At 58.5% G+C, this 15,869-nt stretch overlaps 2 protein-coding genes across 2 annotated transcripts; one reads left to right on the forward strand and one right to left on the reverse strand.

Annotated features, from left to right (window-relative positions):
• The first annotated feature begins 2,857 nt into the window (after positions 1 to 2,857).
• INPP5J (inositol polyphosphate-5-phosphatase J) lies at positions 2,858 to 10,935 on the forward strand. Its single transcript, XM_084217200.1, has 12 exons — positions 2,858 to 3,511; positions 4,314 to 4,424; positions 5,885 to 5,993; positions 6,548 to 6,664; positions 6,736 to 6,911; positions 7,472 to 7,583; positions 7,985 to 8,094; positions 8,391 to 8,580; positions 8,773 to 8,910; positions 9,267 to 9,359; positions 9,598 to 9,702; positions 9,831 to 10,935. The coding sequence occupies exons 1-12, from the start codon at positions 2,904 to 2,906 to the stop codon at positions 10,449 to 10,451; spliced, it is 2,490 nt and encodes an 829-aa protein (XP_084073326.1). The 5' UTR covers positions 2,858 to 2,903; the 3' UTR covers positions 10,452 to 10,935.
• Positions 10,936 to 11,030: 95 nt separating this feature from the next.
• On the reverse strand, positions 11,031 to 13,710 carry PLA2G3 (phospholipase A2 group III; the record flags this gene model as incomplete). The annotated part of the gene is made up of 7 exons (XM_084217201.1): positions 11,031 to 11,655; positions 11,819 to 11,953; positions 12,061 to 12,193; positions 12,305 to 12,765; positions 12,871 to 13,005; positions 13,075 to 13,207; positions 13,281 to 13,710. 7 exons carry the CDS (start codon positions 13,708 to 13,710, stop codon positions 11,457 to 11,459), a joined length of 1,626 nt encoding a protein of 541 aa, XP_084073327.1. The 3' UTR covers positions 11,031 to 11,456.
• Positions 13,711 to 15,869: the final 2,159 nt, after the last annotated feature.

The following is a 15,869-nucleotide window of genomic DNA, read 5'->3' on the forward strand; positions in this document are numbered from 1 at the left end:
TCCTCCTCCTAAAGCTGCACTCCTCCTCCTCCTCAGCTCCTGTGGGAGCACTGGTGGTGTGCACAACTCCTCAGGTTCCCCACCCAGAGCTGTTTTTAATAAAGGCCTTCTTAAAGGAGCTGGCCTCCAGGCCCTGCTTTCTACACCTCCAGGCCAGGCCGAGCTGGGTCCGCTGGGCCCCAGGAGCAGCCGGGTCTGGGCTGGCTCGGCCGAGATTCTGCTGCTCTTGAGGTTCACCTGCACCCACCGGGCAGGGGGAGGAGAAGCCATCAGCCCCCGGTGTGCTGCTGCTGCCTTCTGGCCTGGCTGCCGAGATCCGAACTGCTTTTTGCCGCCCAGCCACAGTTCCGCAGCTCTGGCTGCTGCGAGCTGCACAGCCTGGTCAGGGCCACATAACCATCTGCAGGCCCCAGGTGAGATATTACCTCTTTCAGTGCTTCAATCCTCTCTCGAGTGAGAGAAAAGGACAAAGTGCAAACACATAGCAGAACAGCATGAAGACACTGAGGTCAGTGAAGAAGAAGTCACAGATGGGAGGGATGAAGAGATGCCTTTAGTTTTAGGCTGAAAATACTCCTATAAAGATATGGAGAAGAATGTAATTGATACATCAGGCTCTTTTTCCCTGTAATGGATTGACAGATGTGGGGAAATAAATTGTTCAAATGGTAGATATCTAGCAAAGGCCTCTGTGCTAAAGTAAGCAGATGTTAAAGTAGCTGTGATCCCATAAAAAGTTTATACAGAGAGAGAGAAAAGAGTGATGAAGACCCTGTGGGCCCAGGTAGAGAAGAAGACCTCTATTCCCAGAAATTATGATTTCAAAGATAGATTAAGAGAACATTTGCTCTTACACAGCTCATATTTAAAACAGTACCCCATAAGTTGACATGGCCCATAAACACAGCTGTGGGAAAAGCTATGAAAAATGGGAAGAACTTCACAATGGCAGATTTTCCTGGTGGCTACTATTCACAGAAATTCAAAGCCAGGAGAGAACTGTTTTCTTATAGAGCAGTCTTCATAAATTAAGAGAGACTTCTCTCCCTAAGTAAACTGAAGAAAGACTATTCTAAAAGTAATAAACTGACTGAATTGTTTCTGTACATTTTTAGAGAGAAAAAAAAAAATTAGGGGGGAGAAGTGTTCTAAAAGTTTTTTTATAATTCTTATTTTTCTTTCTTTTAGTTACTATCAATAACTTTTCTTTATACCATTTTTAAGTTTAAGCCTGTTTTGCCTTCCTCCTAATCCTATGTCACAGCAGGAAATAAATCAGTATATTCTAATAAGTGCCCTGGCATTTAGCCAGCACTGAAACCCACTACACCAGCCATGCACAGATGGGTACCACACAGACCAACACCACACACACACACAGCAACACACACCAGCTGTGCACAGACCGACACACAGAGACCAACAGCACCACCAACATCACCACACACACACAGCAACACCAAGTGTGCACAGATTGACACATGGAGACCAACACAACACCAACACACACACATACTCTGCACAGACCAGCACCACACAGACCAACGGCACCACACACACAGAGCAACACACGGAGCAATACTCACCAACAGCACCAACACACAGAGCAACACACACAAACAACAACTACACATACACACAGAACACACCATTGCACTGACTGACACAGAAACAACACACACCAATGACAGCAACACACACCACAGCACCACACACCAACACACACCAACATCACACACCAACACACACACACAACCCTGCACACCCTGACCCTCACTGACCATGAGCTCACCATCTCCTCAGGGCAAAGCAGGTGAGTGACATCCTGAGCTGCATTGGGGGGTGTTGTCAGCAGGCCACAGGAGGTCATGAAGGCTCCTATGAGGCCACCCCTGGAGTGCTGTGTCCAGTGCAGAGCAGTGACATCAACTCTCCTCAGTCCTTTTCCAGTTGCCACCGCTGATCACAAATTATTGCAAGCGTCCCTCCACGATGGCAGGGACTTTCCACAGTTCCTTTGGCTCCTGACTGAATCCCATGGGGATCCTCAGATCTTATACATTCTGACCAGTGTCCTCCTCTGCCTCACTCCAGGGTCTTCCTCCTCCTCAAGCTCCAGCCTTCCCCAGGCACTGTAGCAGGCAAAGGATGATGGACCTGTCGCCCAGACTCCTGTGTACGTGTGCACCCCAAGTGCAGGTTCAGACCTGCCTGTACAAAGTGCTTCACTGGAGCACATGGGCACTGCCACACACAGGTACAGCAACACCTACACACAAAGGCACATACACACAACTGCACACACAGACACACCACCAGCTACACACACAGCTGCACACACAGACCAGTACACACACAGAGATGCACATGCAGCACACACAGCCAGCCACAACCGCACACACACACACACAAAAACACACTCACATGTTCACACACAGCTGCACGAGGGTGGTGAGCTCACCAACAATGCAAACACTCTGCAGCAGACATATCTGGCACAAGCTGACACAACAGCTGCAGTGGTGAACAGTCATATCACAGCAAGGCACCAGAGCAGGCACTCATTTGCAGGGGCAGATGTGCATGAGCAAGGACAGATGTGCACTTGCAAGGACAGGTGTGCAAGGACAGGTGTTCATACACAAGAACAGGTGTGTACATGCAAGGACAGGTGTGAAGGGGCAGGTACACGCCAGGAAAGGCTTTCGGGCGGCGGACGGGGCGAGGCACGGCCCGCCACGTGAGCAGGGCGGGACGGCAGGTGAGCGAGGGGCGGGGCCGCTCCTGCGCCTTTAAGGCGCCGCGCAGGTGGCGGGCGTTGATGTCACTGTGTGGATACGTCACGGGGCGGGGCCGCAAGGTGCGCGGGGCCGCGCCGGGGCCGGGCCGGTCTCCTCCCGCCGATGGACCCGGTCCGGCGCGGCAGCGCCGACCGGGGTTTGTCCTCCGGCGCGGGGTCTCGACCCGGCCCCCCGCGCGGCCCCGGGAGCGCGGCTCGGCTCCCGCCCGACGCTGGGGTTTCGGCGGCGCCTTTCCTCGGCGGGAGCGTCCCGGGCGGCCGTAGGAGCTCCCGACCGGACGGGCACGGCTTCGGGCACGGCTGCCCGCGGCGCGCAGGAACCGAGGAGCGGCCACAGGCCCAGACCCCGTCCGAGGGTCTCCCGCTGCCGGCCTTGCTGTCCCCCGGCCCCGGCGGCCCCCCGTCCCCTGCAGCGCCCGGCCAGGTCACCTTCCCCGCGCCGGCCCCGCCGGAGCGGCGGGAGATGCTGCCCAAAGCGGAGTCCAGCGACCACATCGCGGCCTGGGCGGCCCCCGCCGTGCCTCGTGCCCCCACGTTGCCCAAGGCCGTGTCCAGCGAGTTCCTCGCCGGCGGGTGGGCGGGCCTGACCCCCCGAACGGAGCCGGGCGAGCTGCCCGTCCTCGCCCGGCCCCTCGGTCGTCTCGGCCCCAGCGACGTCTGCGATCTGCTGCCGGACTGCCCGGGACGAGCCCCGGAGGACGGCGCGTTCCGGTGAGTGGGGCCGCGGGGACGGGGCTCGCGGTGCCGTGGGCGCAGTATCCAATGCGCCCCTTCTTCCCGCTGTGGCGGGTTCAGCAGGATTGGGATGCGGGGCTGCAGGCAAGCTCCCGGCGGGAAGGACGTCTGACGCACACTGTTCGTGCGGGATACCGTGATAGGGACACCGACTATGGAGCGAGTGCTACCTGCCCCGGCTGTCGCCGAGCACTGGGGCTAGCGTGGCGCTGCTCTCCTTCCCTATTGAATCGTCTCCCCTGTGACTGAGGCTCCTGTCACTTCCAAAAGAGCCTGCGGGCCCTTTGCTGGTGCCCGTTGCGCAGTGGCATTAATGTGTTGTGACAGATGTGGCTTTGCATTGGTGAAGGACACCGCTGGGGGGTTGCAGCACTGCTGTCACGTGCGCTGCCCTGGCCTTTGTGGCTGGCAGGGGCTGGGAATGGAGATCCGGGTCCTTTTCCCAAGGAGCCTGAGCCTTCCTGGGGAAGGGGGGGAAGCAGTTTTCCAGAGACACCCTGTCTCACAGTCTGCCTGTGTCAGCTGGTGGTGATGAAGTCGAGGGCTCTTTGTGTTGGTTTCTAGAATTTCAGGTGCAGATCCTGGGGGGTCTTGAAGGCAAGGATCTGTCTTTCTCATATAAGAGTTAAGGACTTGGTGTATATGCCATGACTAAGCTTCAGCCTTGGCTACTTCTGTTGCCAGCAAAAAGCTTCCTTGGTGGATCTGGGGGTGAACAGGGTTTCAAGGAACCCCTCCGAGCTTTCATGTTAGCCTGTTCTTCCTTTGTCCTCCCAAGCATCACAGTGGTCACTTGGAACGTAGGTACAGCTATGCCCCCAAATGATGTGACGTCCCTGCTGCACCTCAACACGGGCGAGACAAACGATGTGGACATGATCGCCATTGGGTAAGAAGATGAGGTGCAGCTCCTCTTTTTCCTTCCCCTCCCCCCTCTGACAATTCCCCTTTTCGGGAATCCCCAAAGCCCTGAGGGACAAGGAATGGAAGAGCTGCAGCCCCAGCCTCCCCTGGGGCATGGGGATCAGGGAGGGGTGTGTGTCACAAATGATAGCATGTCAAAAAAGGTGATGGAGAATCAGCTCCTGGTAAAATGGGAGTGCTGAGAGAAACTGAAACCCTTGAGTACTGATTAGACTTGAATACTCATCGAGCCTGAGGTTGGCTATTCTGGACCAAGTTAGCTCTGCTCTTGCTGTGAGCTGTGGCAGTCCTTGGGTCACGTCTGTCAAGGCATTTGACTCACCTGGCCAAGTCCTCTGGGAGCATTTTCCTCCTCTGTGCTTTTGCATGTGGTATGCAGGTGTCAAGGGCATAGATCTCTTGTTCTTCCGAACCTGGATTGGCTCCATGCCCCTGGTACACAGACCTGCTGACAGGGCAGTACCACAGCACTGTGGTGCGGCTGGTGAGGTGAGGGTGGCTGTCCCTTGAGGACTGCAGTGGTGTATGAATTCATGCTAAGGCCAGGGATGTGCTGTCTTTGCACAGGGAGCAGGAAGCAGTCTCTGCCTATAGGTATGAGGTGGAAAAGCTGGATCTGCCTCCAGGACTGCCCCCAAACTCCCAGCTGCAGGGGCATAGTGGTGTCAAGGCTGACACTGCTGGAGCTATGTTGGAGCCACCCCTCAGTCCCCTCAACCTTACAGGCCAGTGGAATGGGTCTGTGTGGGTGGCAGAGGTCAACCTGAGCTGGATGGATGGGGTGAGGGGTGTAGCTGATAGTAAGGGACCTGCTGGGACCATGTTCTGGCCAGGGTGGGGTGTCCTGCTACTGCTCACTTCCTGGCATCTCTGCCTAGCTGTGTCCTTCCTCTGACCTGTGTCTTTGTGCTCTAAGTGCTCGATATTTTTGGACAAGACATTTCCTGATTGTTCTGTTCTCTGCGGACATTTTTCCTTCTCTTCATTAATTGCCAAGCTGGGACTATTAGCTTTCTGGTTGTTGCTGCTCTGAGCTACACAGCTCAAATAAATCCGGACACCTTGTGCTGTTGGGACATGACTTCTCTGTAGAGACTGAAAGGCCCCATAAAGCCCCTCTTGCACACCGAGATGGGCTTTAGGCTTCTGCTCAACCCTGTGCAGCTTAACTGCTTCTGCTTTAGAAAGGGCTAAAGCTTCCTGGATTCAGAGCCACTTGTGCCTCCTGCCACCACATGGTGCAGAATCACTGGAGCAAGGACATGGCTGGTTTGTGCTCCAAAATCAGTGTCTTCCCTTGAACTGTCCTTCCCACCCTGTCCTGCTGCCCAGCATTGTACTTTGACAATGTTCTCCCAAGTTCTCACTAACTGGGATGCAGATGGTTTCTTGGTGTGGCTGAAGGAGCTGTACGTTTCCTCTCAGGCTGCAGGAGGTAAACTCCAAGATAAACAAACGCTTGAAGGATGCCCTCTTCACAGATCAGTGGAGTGAACTCTTCATGGATGTGCTGAGCCCCTTCCACTTCATCCTGGTAAGGAGTCGTGAAGGAGTTGGCTGCTGGTGTTCTCTCTGCCTGCCAGGCAGGTGGGACACAGGAATAGAAAGCTGGGAGGGAGGTGCAGTGGGAGAGCTGGCTGGAGGGACAGCCTGCAGCCCCCCAGGCCGCAGGGACCGCTTCTACATCTCACCCAGCAAGTTGTTTGGCTTGTGCCACCCAGCTGCCTTTCCTGCACTCATGCTTCCCCTCTGGTGCTTTGGGGGGACTTTATGTTGTCCCCTGCATTGAACCAGGGTGAGGACTGGTAAGTGTGGGAACTGGCGAGACTCAGGGCAGGCTCAGCTTCCCCAGACAGGTTCAGCTCCCCCAGGCATTTGCCTCGGAGCATATGTACACCCAGCATCACTGAGGTTCAGGTTTGGCTGTCAGTGCTCAGGAGGGTATGCACAGATCCTTGAACCAAATTGCTGTTAATCACCTGCAGGATGGAGGGGCACACAAAGGGTAAAGGTGATGCCTCATGGCCTGGAGTGGGGGGAGTTGTCCCCTTGTCACCAGGCTCTCTACCATCCTACTCCCAATTCCAGGTCAGCACAGTGCGGATGCAAGGTGTGATCCTGCTGGTGTTTGCCAAGTACTACCACCTACCCTTCCTTCAGGACATCCAGACAGACTGCACCAGGACAGGGCTGGGGGGATACTGGGTGAGTGTGGCCCTGGGGGGAGATTGCAAGGGGCTGGCTTCCCAAGGAGTCATAGGATCCTCTTGGTGCAGGGCAACAAGGGTGGGGTGAGTGTTCGTCTCTCCATCTTCGGCCACATGGTCTGCTTCCTGAACTGCCACCTGCCAGCGCACCTGGAAAAGGCGGAGCAGCGCAAGGAGGACTTTGCCACCATACTGCACATGCAGCAGTTTGAGGGGCCCGTGGCCAACGGCATCCTGGACCATGAGTGCGTACCCCACCACTTTGCTTCCTAGTCTGGGCTCTAGTGCCAGTCCCAGTCCTTGACCACCTCCATGTAGGGTCTGGGGTCTCCCCTGAATCTCAGCACAGCTTGGAGATTAGGTCTTGCCTGCAGAGCTGGCCCAGCATGGACTCAGCATGGTGGGGTAGGTGTTTATAGAGGGATCTTGGTCTCACCACATCCAGGGCTGGTACAATTACTGCTTTACTAGTACTGTTGGGGTTTGGGACCAGTCAGAGGGCCCAGCTCTGTTTCTGTGTCCTGGCTTTGTGATCTGAATTCAATGGGTGTCTCACTGTGGAAATTTCCACCCTTGGTTTCAGCTTGGGGAAGTCTGGCTCATTTGGCTAATGGTGCTTGGTCCTACCTACAGAATCCTGGCAGCTAGCCAGGCTGCTGGCTGAGCAGTGACTTGTGCCAGTGTTCCCAAGAGCACCTGTGCTGTGGGCTAAGGCTACCCCCAGGCTGGGGACATCTTGCCCCTGCTGTCCCTGGCTCTGGTAGCCTCAGCCCTTTCAGCCCGTTGCCCTTGCTACCATCCACAGCCTCGTGTTCTGGTTTGGGGACCTCAATTTCCGCATTGAGAGCCTGGACATCTGTTTTGTGAAGTATGCCATTGACAGCAATGTCCTGAGCCAGCTCTGGGAGAAGGATCAGGTGAGGGATGGGTGTGCTGCCAGCCTACACTGGACCCCTAGCAGTGATCGACTCTCCCCAGAACTGCCCATGCAGCTGTGGGACAGGGATGTCCTCTTGCAACCCGTAGGACACAAAGGGCCCTGGCTCTCATGTCTCTGGGGGAGAAAGGGACAGCAGAATCCCAGGTCAGTCTGGATGGAGCTGGGCGCACTTCCCTCATGAGTGTATGAAGAAGAGCTGAGGCATTTGAGTCTACAGACTAGCTGCTGGCATAGATGGACAAACCCTGAGAGCTGTGGGAGCTGGCAGGAATGGGACTGGGATGTCACTGTGTGAGGGTGGGGAGATTTTGGCAGGATTTGCAGAGGGGTCTGGCTATGGGGGTTGCTGTGCTCCTTGATGCGCTCTCTTCTTCACAGCTGAACATTGCCAAAAGCACGTGGCCTGTTCTCAGAGGCTTCCAGGAGGGACCCCTGAACTTCCCACCCACTTTCAAGTTTGATGTGGGCACCAACAAGTATGACAGCAGGTAGGAGAGCAGAGCTGGGCATGAGGTGGGGCTGAGAGATGCAGGAGCTGTGGGGCTCAGAGCCAGTGTAGGTGCTGGTGTGGATGGGTGGAGAGAGCAGCCATGCTGGTGGGGCAGAGGCTGGACTGTGATGTGATGGCAGTGCTGCTGCCAGCACAGGTCTGTCCCTGCAGCTGTGCTGAGTGACAGGATGAGCTGCATCCTCTGCCCACATGTGCCATAGTGCCGGGGGGAGGCAGTTTGGGTCAGAGCCCACTGTGCCTGCCAGGCAAGAGATGCCCCTCTGTGCCCTGCAGTGCCAAGAAGCGAAAACCTGCCTGGACTGACCGCATCCTGTGGAAGATAAAACCTCCCAGCAAGGGGTTGGGCACAGGTGGGCACCGGCCCAGCCAGGGTGTGCTGTCAGTGAGCCAACTGTGCTACTGCAGTCACATGGAATACACTGTCAGCGACCACAAGCCAGTAGCTGCCATCTTTGCTGTGCAGGTGAGCACTGTCCAGAGCTGCTGGGAACACAGGCAGGAGGTGCAGCAGTGGAATGTCCAGCCTTGTGTGTGGGGAAGTTACTTCGGTTTGGCGAGTTCAGCTGCCTTGCCTCTTACTGGGGGCTGCTGTGGGTATATGCATGGGGTCCCTGGGCAGCAGAGGCAGCTCTTTGCCATGCCCTTTCTCTGGCAGTTTGCTTCCAAGGTGGACAAGCCTCTGGTTGAGATTTATGTGGCTGACGAGTGGAGCAGGCCTGAGCAAGCAGTTGTCAGGTACAAGATGGCTGTTGGCTTCCACCGGAGCTCCTGGGACTGGATAGGACTCTACCGGGTAGGGGCTTGGGGGCTGCTGGGGCTGGAGGGAGTGGGGAGCACTGCACAGCACTGCGGGGTCCCTTCTGAGCTACCCCCCACCAGTGAACATGGTGAGGGCACGGAGCTGTGCCCTCCCTTCCCCTGGCGTCATGATGTGGTCCTGCTTCAGGAGGCTCTGGTCCAGCAGTTCCTCCTTCCCCTGCTCTGTGGGCTCCACAGGGCCCCAGGGCATACCTGCAGGGGGGTGCAAGGCAGCTTTGGGTCACCCTGTGTGAGCAGAGCGGGCTGAGCAACAGGAGACTGAAGAGCGACTGTGTCGAGCGGGGCACACATTGTCCCATTCACTTGTATTGTCCTATGTATTGTGCTCAGGTGGGGTTTCGGCACCCTAAAGACTATGTATCCTATGTCTGGGCCAGGAGTGATGATGGGGAGCGCTGCCTGGAGAAGCAGCTGTGTGCACAGGTGAGCTGGGGTCAGCCCTGCTGTCTTGCTGGCACTTCTGCCCCACAGTGGGGGTAAAATCACCCCTTTGTGCCCCTGGATGGGGGAGGCAGGCACCTCATAATTGCTTTTTGCTGAGTATGGGGCAGGCTCATGGTATTGGCAGCAGAGATTTGTGCTTTTGGCTGGGGTTGGAGGTGGCAGGGGGGACACACCCCTGTGCCAACCCCAGTGCCCATCAGGTGTCTCTGGGCTGCAGGTGATGTTCTCTGAGGAAGCACTGCCCAAGGGGAATGGAGAGTACATCCTTGGATACTACAGCAACACCTCCAGTAGCATTGCTGGTGTGACTGAGCCCTTCCAGGTGAGCACAGCCAAGAGGTGAGGGGGGATGGATATGGGGGGGGTGTCTCTGGGTGGGGGAGGTCAGCTGGTGTGGTACCCAACAGTCCCCTGTGCGGGTCAGCTAGCAGTGCTGATGCAGGGGTGCAGATTTCCCTACCCAGGTCAGAGGAGGGCAGCAGCTCTACAGACAGCTCAGGCAGCAGCTCAGAAGAGGATGACAGTACGCTTGTCCTCCTGGCTCCCAAATCCCGTAGTCCCAGCCCAGGCAAGATGAAACGTCACCGGAGCCGAAGCCCCAGCCTGGCCAAGTTCCAGGGCCTCATCCTGCGGCCATCAAGCCGGGACAGGGGTACAAGCCGCAGTCCCTCACCCCAGAGCCGCTGCAGCCTCCCCAGGAATATCCCCACCATCCACCTGCCCCATGAGGAGTTGGGGCACCATGAAGTCAAAAGCAAGGATCTGGGGCAGGCAGCTGAGAGCCCAGAGAGGAGCTCATTCTACCAGACTCTGCAGGAGCAAAGTGGCCTCCGGCGTGTCTCTGCTGACAGCTCCCTGACCAGGGCTGACCCCCGGAACCTGGGCCTGCTGCCTGCACTGCGCCTGGAGACGATCGACCAGGCCCTGGGCCGGCGGCAGGAGAGCGCAGATCAGGGCTATTATCCCTGCCGGAGAATGAGCCCCACCAGCCCCCCAGGCTGTGGCCCTTCCCCAAAGGAGGGGCACAGCCCCCAGGAACTGGACAGACATAGCTGTGCCATGGGCCGCTGATGCAGTGGCTCCCTTCTTCCTCCCCATAGCGCGTTTGCTGTGTGCTTTCCTCTGCCACTTCCCTGCTGAGACACTCCCTCTCTTATTTATTGCAGTGACTCCTCACCCCTGTTGTGTGCCTGGCAGGTAGAAGCCCCTCCTTGCTGCCCCCAGCCCAAGCTCCTGCCCTGGGCTGTGAGGTGACCACAAAGGGGAGGGTGGGCAAAGTTGGTCTTATGCGGTTTGGGGAACCTCTCATGAACTTCCAAGTGCAGGACTCTTGTCCCATGGGAGGAATGCTGGCCTCACACCTGAGGTGGCACAAAAGGCCAGGGCAGGGCTCTGGCAGGAATGGTGATAGGCACAGAGCAAGGACCACCATAGGGTACCCTGGAAATCGGAGACCAAAGCTTGCTCCTTCCCTGCTCTACTACTGTGCCTCAGCCTGATCATAGTGCAAGTGACAAAATAAATGATCCTGCCCACCCCAGCTGTACTGTGCTCACTGCTGGGGGCAGGATCAGCCCTGGGGTGGGGGCCACAGTGGCAAGAGGGGGCAGCAGGCTCAACTCTTGTACCATACACCATACTCTGACCACCCACCCTTTATTTTTTCTGTTGCATTCAGGTACTGACCTCAACCCTCCTACCCTGCCTGGGCAAGAGGGTTGGGATTACACCTCACTGCTCAGGCCCCCCAGTTGAAGGGTCACCAATCTAGGGGTGGGGTGCCCTGCCATCCCCCCTGCCCCAGAGCACACCAGGGAAGGACAATGAGTTTCCTCTTTCCTGAGCCCTATTTCTTTCCCCTTGCTTTTGATACTCATGGATGGCAGCCACAGCTCCTTGAGAGGCTTCTCAGCCCCTCTGCCTGCTCTGGCTGTGGTCCCCAGCTCTATGCTGTCATGCCAACAGCCATGCTCAGAGCCATCCTTTGACTTGAGGACCTGACCCCAAGCAGATCCCAGCTGCTGCACAGCACATCTTCCTCCCCTTCATCTCCAAGACAGCGCTGCTAGGGTGTTATCAAAGCACTGTGTGGGGCCAAGCTGGTGTCTGCTCTACATCCAGATGCTGGCAGTGCTCACAAAGGGTGCCTCCCTTGGCATGTGTCTTCCAGTGTAGATGCTTGGCCTTGGAGCTCACACGCAGAGGGCCCCAGCGTCTTAGAGTCTTTTTGAGCTGCTGTGCAGGTACAAGCACCGCCCTGGTCACCATGGTGCAGCTGCTGGAAAAGCAAAGCTGTGAGCATCACTGTAACCCTGCAGCACCAACATCCACTGCCCCTACCCTGCAGCCTGGTTGTGGCACAGCAGAACAGGCACCAACGCTTGCACTACTGGTTTCCTGCCACACCCAGCTCCTGGCCTCTTGACTTCCCCACTTACCTGTGTTGTGAACCCCTGCCTGGGCTGCAGGCAGCAGGCAGCTCTAGCACAAAGCAGTCCATGGTGAGGCGGTCAGCCAGGATAGCCACGTCCATGTCACTGCAGTCCCTTGCCCTGTGGAGGCACCGTGCCAGCCTGGAGGCACAGGAGAGCACATATCAGGTGCTAGCAAGGGCAAGCATCCCACCTCCTCTGATCCCCAACTCTATGGGCACAGTGGCCTTTTCCTCCTGGACTCACACCTGCGCATGCAGTTGCAGTGGAAGAGTGTCTGGCTGTCCACGTTGTGCAGCTGGTACCTCACCTCATGGGGTGCAATCTGGTGCTCACACTTCTTACCCAGGTGCTTGTTGCACCTGCACCCCCTGCCTGGGCCTGAGGAGAGTGGGGAGGTAATGGGCACCCCCCAGCACATGACCCCACTAGCCTGAGGCCTCGGGCCATCCCAGCTGCAGCGTGCACATGCTGCCCACAGTATCAGCTCACCCTGCTGCCAGCGCCCCTTCACAGCTGGTACGGGGGTAGCTCCACACTGTGCTGTGGCTGGGCTGGGTCCAAGGCTGCCATATCGAGGACGTGCTGAGATTCCAGCTCCTTGTTCTGCTCCAACCAAATCCTGTCCTGACACTGTCGATGCTGTTGCACGGCCAGGCTCTAGCCCCCACTGCACTACTGGCTGCCTGGTTGTGAGTTCAGCCTTGTCTCTGGCCAGTGCAGGGGTACCTGGGCCCTGTGGCTGCTGGGCTGTCTTAGGTCTCCGTGCCTGGTGGCGCCCAGATTTTGCCCTCGGTTCCTGTCGAAACCGCTTACGCCCTGTTCTAGAGAAATTCCTTCCCTTGCCCGAGGGCTGCACAGTGGGGCTGCCCCTCTCATCTGCTGGTAGGCTGGGGTGGTACTGATTCTGCTGCACCATCCTGGCCAGAGGCACTACTCCGTAACGCTCACACCTGGGGACACCACGTGCTGTGAGGTCCTGCACATCAACCAAAGCAGTGGCCGAGGAGACAGCTCGGCAGGAAACGCTTCGGGCCGGGGCACCCCCGGGAACTCACCCGCCCCACCAGTGCCACTGGACGCACTCCTCGCTCTCTTCCAGCACAAAGCACGGGACCTCCAACAGGTTGAAGAATGTGACGCCGATAATGTTGGAGACGGTGTCGTTAATGGCGAGCAGGCACCGCCGGAACCTGCGGGCAGGGGACCGGTGAGAAGGGCGGGCTCCCCAAGCCTCCCGTTTCCTCACGCCCCGGGCTCACCTGGCGTCGCAATCACAGTGGGACACGGTGTGCAGGCGATAGTTGCGGATGCCGTAATTGAACTGCAGCGCCGTGATCTGCGCCCAGCACTGGTCATGCTCCCGACAGCACCAGTCGGGGCCGTGGAAGAGCCCTGCGGAGGCGCCGATGAGCGCGGCCCTGCGGAGGGAGACCGGGTGCTCCCACCGCCCCCCGCCGCTCCGTACCCAGCTCGCTCCAGTTCCCCGCCGAGTTCCCCGCGCCGCACCACAGCGTTCCTGGCAGCGTCCAGCCCCGGCGGCGGCGGCGCTGCGGTCCCGGCGGCACGGGGTCGGTGCAGGCGGCACGACGCCGCCACAGCGCCGACAGGGTCCGGCGCAGCGCGGCCCCGGGCGCGGCAGGCGGGCGTTGCGCGCAGGCGGCACGGAAGGCGCGGGCGAGGCGCGGATCGTGGCGGGCCCAGCAGGCGCGAAGGCGGCCGGGGCCAGCCCAGACGCTCTCGACCAGCGCGGGGCCGGTGGCGGTGCCGGCGCTCAGGAACGCCACGTACCGCGCGCCGCCCGCGCCCGCCGCCTCTCGCGCGCACACAGACCCGCCGAGCCAAGCGCGCGCGCATGCGCACAGCCCCACACACGCCAGAACCGCGCGCACCCACATCCCGCGCACGGCCCCGCCCGCACCCGGCTTTAACCCCGCGCCCGACGGCGAGCACAGCGCTGATTGGCCCGCGCCGCGCAGGCCCCGCCCCGCCCCGCCCCGCCCCGGGGTAGAGCGGCGGGATGCAGCCGGGGTTCCCGAGCCTGGCTCCTCATCCCGGCTACCGCCCCCGTCCAGGGCACCCGCCATTTCCGGGCACCCCCTGCTACATGCCCCCCACCGCACCCGCGCTCTCCCTGGGCACTCACGAGTGTGCTGTCACGTGCACGACCCTGGATGCAGGTGTGTGTGTAGGTGTGCACAGGTGCCTGCACACTCATCTTGAGCACACGTGTACACACGTGTGTGAGTGTATGCCCATGTGCCGTGCGTACCCAGCCATGTGTGTGCCCCACACAGGCTGTAGCCATGTCCCTGCTCAGGTGTCAACTGTGTGCAGTCAGGACACAGCACTGTCCTGTCCAGCCCCTGCAGAAGCTGGCCATGGCCCAGGATCACACCTGTTTGAGAGCTGAGGATCCCTGAGTATGGAGCCACCACAGCCCCCCAGGACAACTCCTCCTGTGACCTGTACTGAGGTCTGACTCTCACAGTGCAAAGGTGTTTCTTGATATTCAAAGGAACCTGACATGTCCCAGTTTGTGCTTATTGCATTTTGTTCCAGTACTGGACATCACTGGGAAGAGATGACCTCTCATCTCCTTGCGCCTTCCTTGCCTGTGTATTAGCAGGATCCCTCAAAATTCCTCTGCTCCAGCCTCAGCAGACCTTGCTCCTGCAGCCACTCCACACAGTCAGTACAGGTGCTCCAGTTGCTCCACCACCATCACGGCACTTTGCTGGACTCACCCCAGCATGTCTGAGCCTTGCCCAGGTGATCCCAGCTAGAGCAGCATGGCCTCCCCATTGGTGCTCCCTGCCCAGCTTTGCCTGGTGCCATGAGGACACATCCCTGGCTTCTGCTCAGCCGGTGCCCAGCAGCATCCCAAGGATCCCTGCAGAGCTGCTTTCCAGCTGGTGGCACAACTTATGCTAGTACAATATCCCCCTGGGAATCAGGATCTCTCTACCCTGGAAATACCTTGGGAGGGTAGCTGGGCTGTGGGGCAGAGCTTACCCCTCCATCTATCCCAGAGCCCCAGTGCTCCAGGGAAGTGTTGTTTAGGGTGGCCTGTGTGTCTGGGAATCCTGCTGCATCACTGCTGCATCCCAAAAGGATGCTGGCCTGCTCTGGAGAATTGGCCCACTGAAGTCCAGATGCACCTCTGTGCCAGAAGGGAAGGGAAGGGAAGGGAAGGGAAGGGAAGGGAAGGGAAGGGAAGGGAAGGGAAGGGAAGGGAAGGGAAGGGAAGGGAAGGGAAGGGAAGGGAAGGGAAGGGAAGGGAAGGGAAGGGAAGGGAAGGGAAGGGAAGGGAAGGGAAGGGAAGGGAAGGGAAGGGAAGGGAAGGGAAGGGAAGGGAAGGGAAGGGAAGGGAAGGGAAGGGAAGGGAAGGGAAGGGAAGGGAAGGGAAGGGAAGGGAAGGGAAGGGAAGGGAAGGGAAAGTTCCTCTGGTGTGTTTTTTTCTTCCAGGGCTAATCTGGAGTCATGTCTGTGTCCAGGCTGCTGCTCTGCCCCACTGGGGTTCTGGGGGGGTGGGGCAAGGGAGGTGGTCTGTGGATCCCCATGTGCCCTAACCCTAACCAGGAGACACTGGGGCCTGATGGATGGCGCTTGGCAGTGTAGGCTTAACTCACCTTATCAGGATTTCCCTGACAGCAATGCACTGCAGACAGGGCAGAGTCCACCCTATGGCTATGATAGGGCTGCCATGTGTTACCCGTGACATCACCCCACATGTCACAAAGGTTTCTCCTGTCCTGGGAGCTGTGTTCATGAAGCTGGATGAGGGCTGGCAGGACTGGCATGCCAAGGCTGGGGAAAGGCTCTGCTCGGGGGTGTCCCAGAGAACCAGCTTCCCACCCATAGGGATCCATAGAGCCCTCCTGCCATGGGCTCTGACACACTGTGCTGTGTTCCTGTCCCAGTGACCCTGGGGTTGCCCTGGGCATACTTTGTGCCCCCTCATGCCCAGTACCCTGGGGCTGCCCTGTGCCTGGGCTGTGTTGGCAGCCCTGTGGGGCCCCACAGGGAGGGATTCATGGGGCAGCACAGGACAGCC

The sequence above is a fragment of the Fringilla coelebs genome, assembly GCF_963513975.1.
Source record: "Fringilla coelebs genome assembly, chromosome: 17".
Classification (NCBI taxonomy): Eukaryota; Metazoa; Chordata; class Aves; order Passeriformes; family Fringillidae; genus Fringilla; species Fringilla coelebs.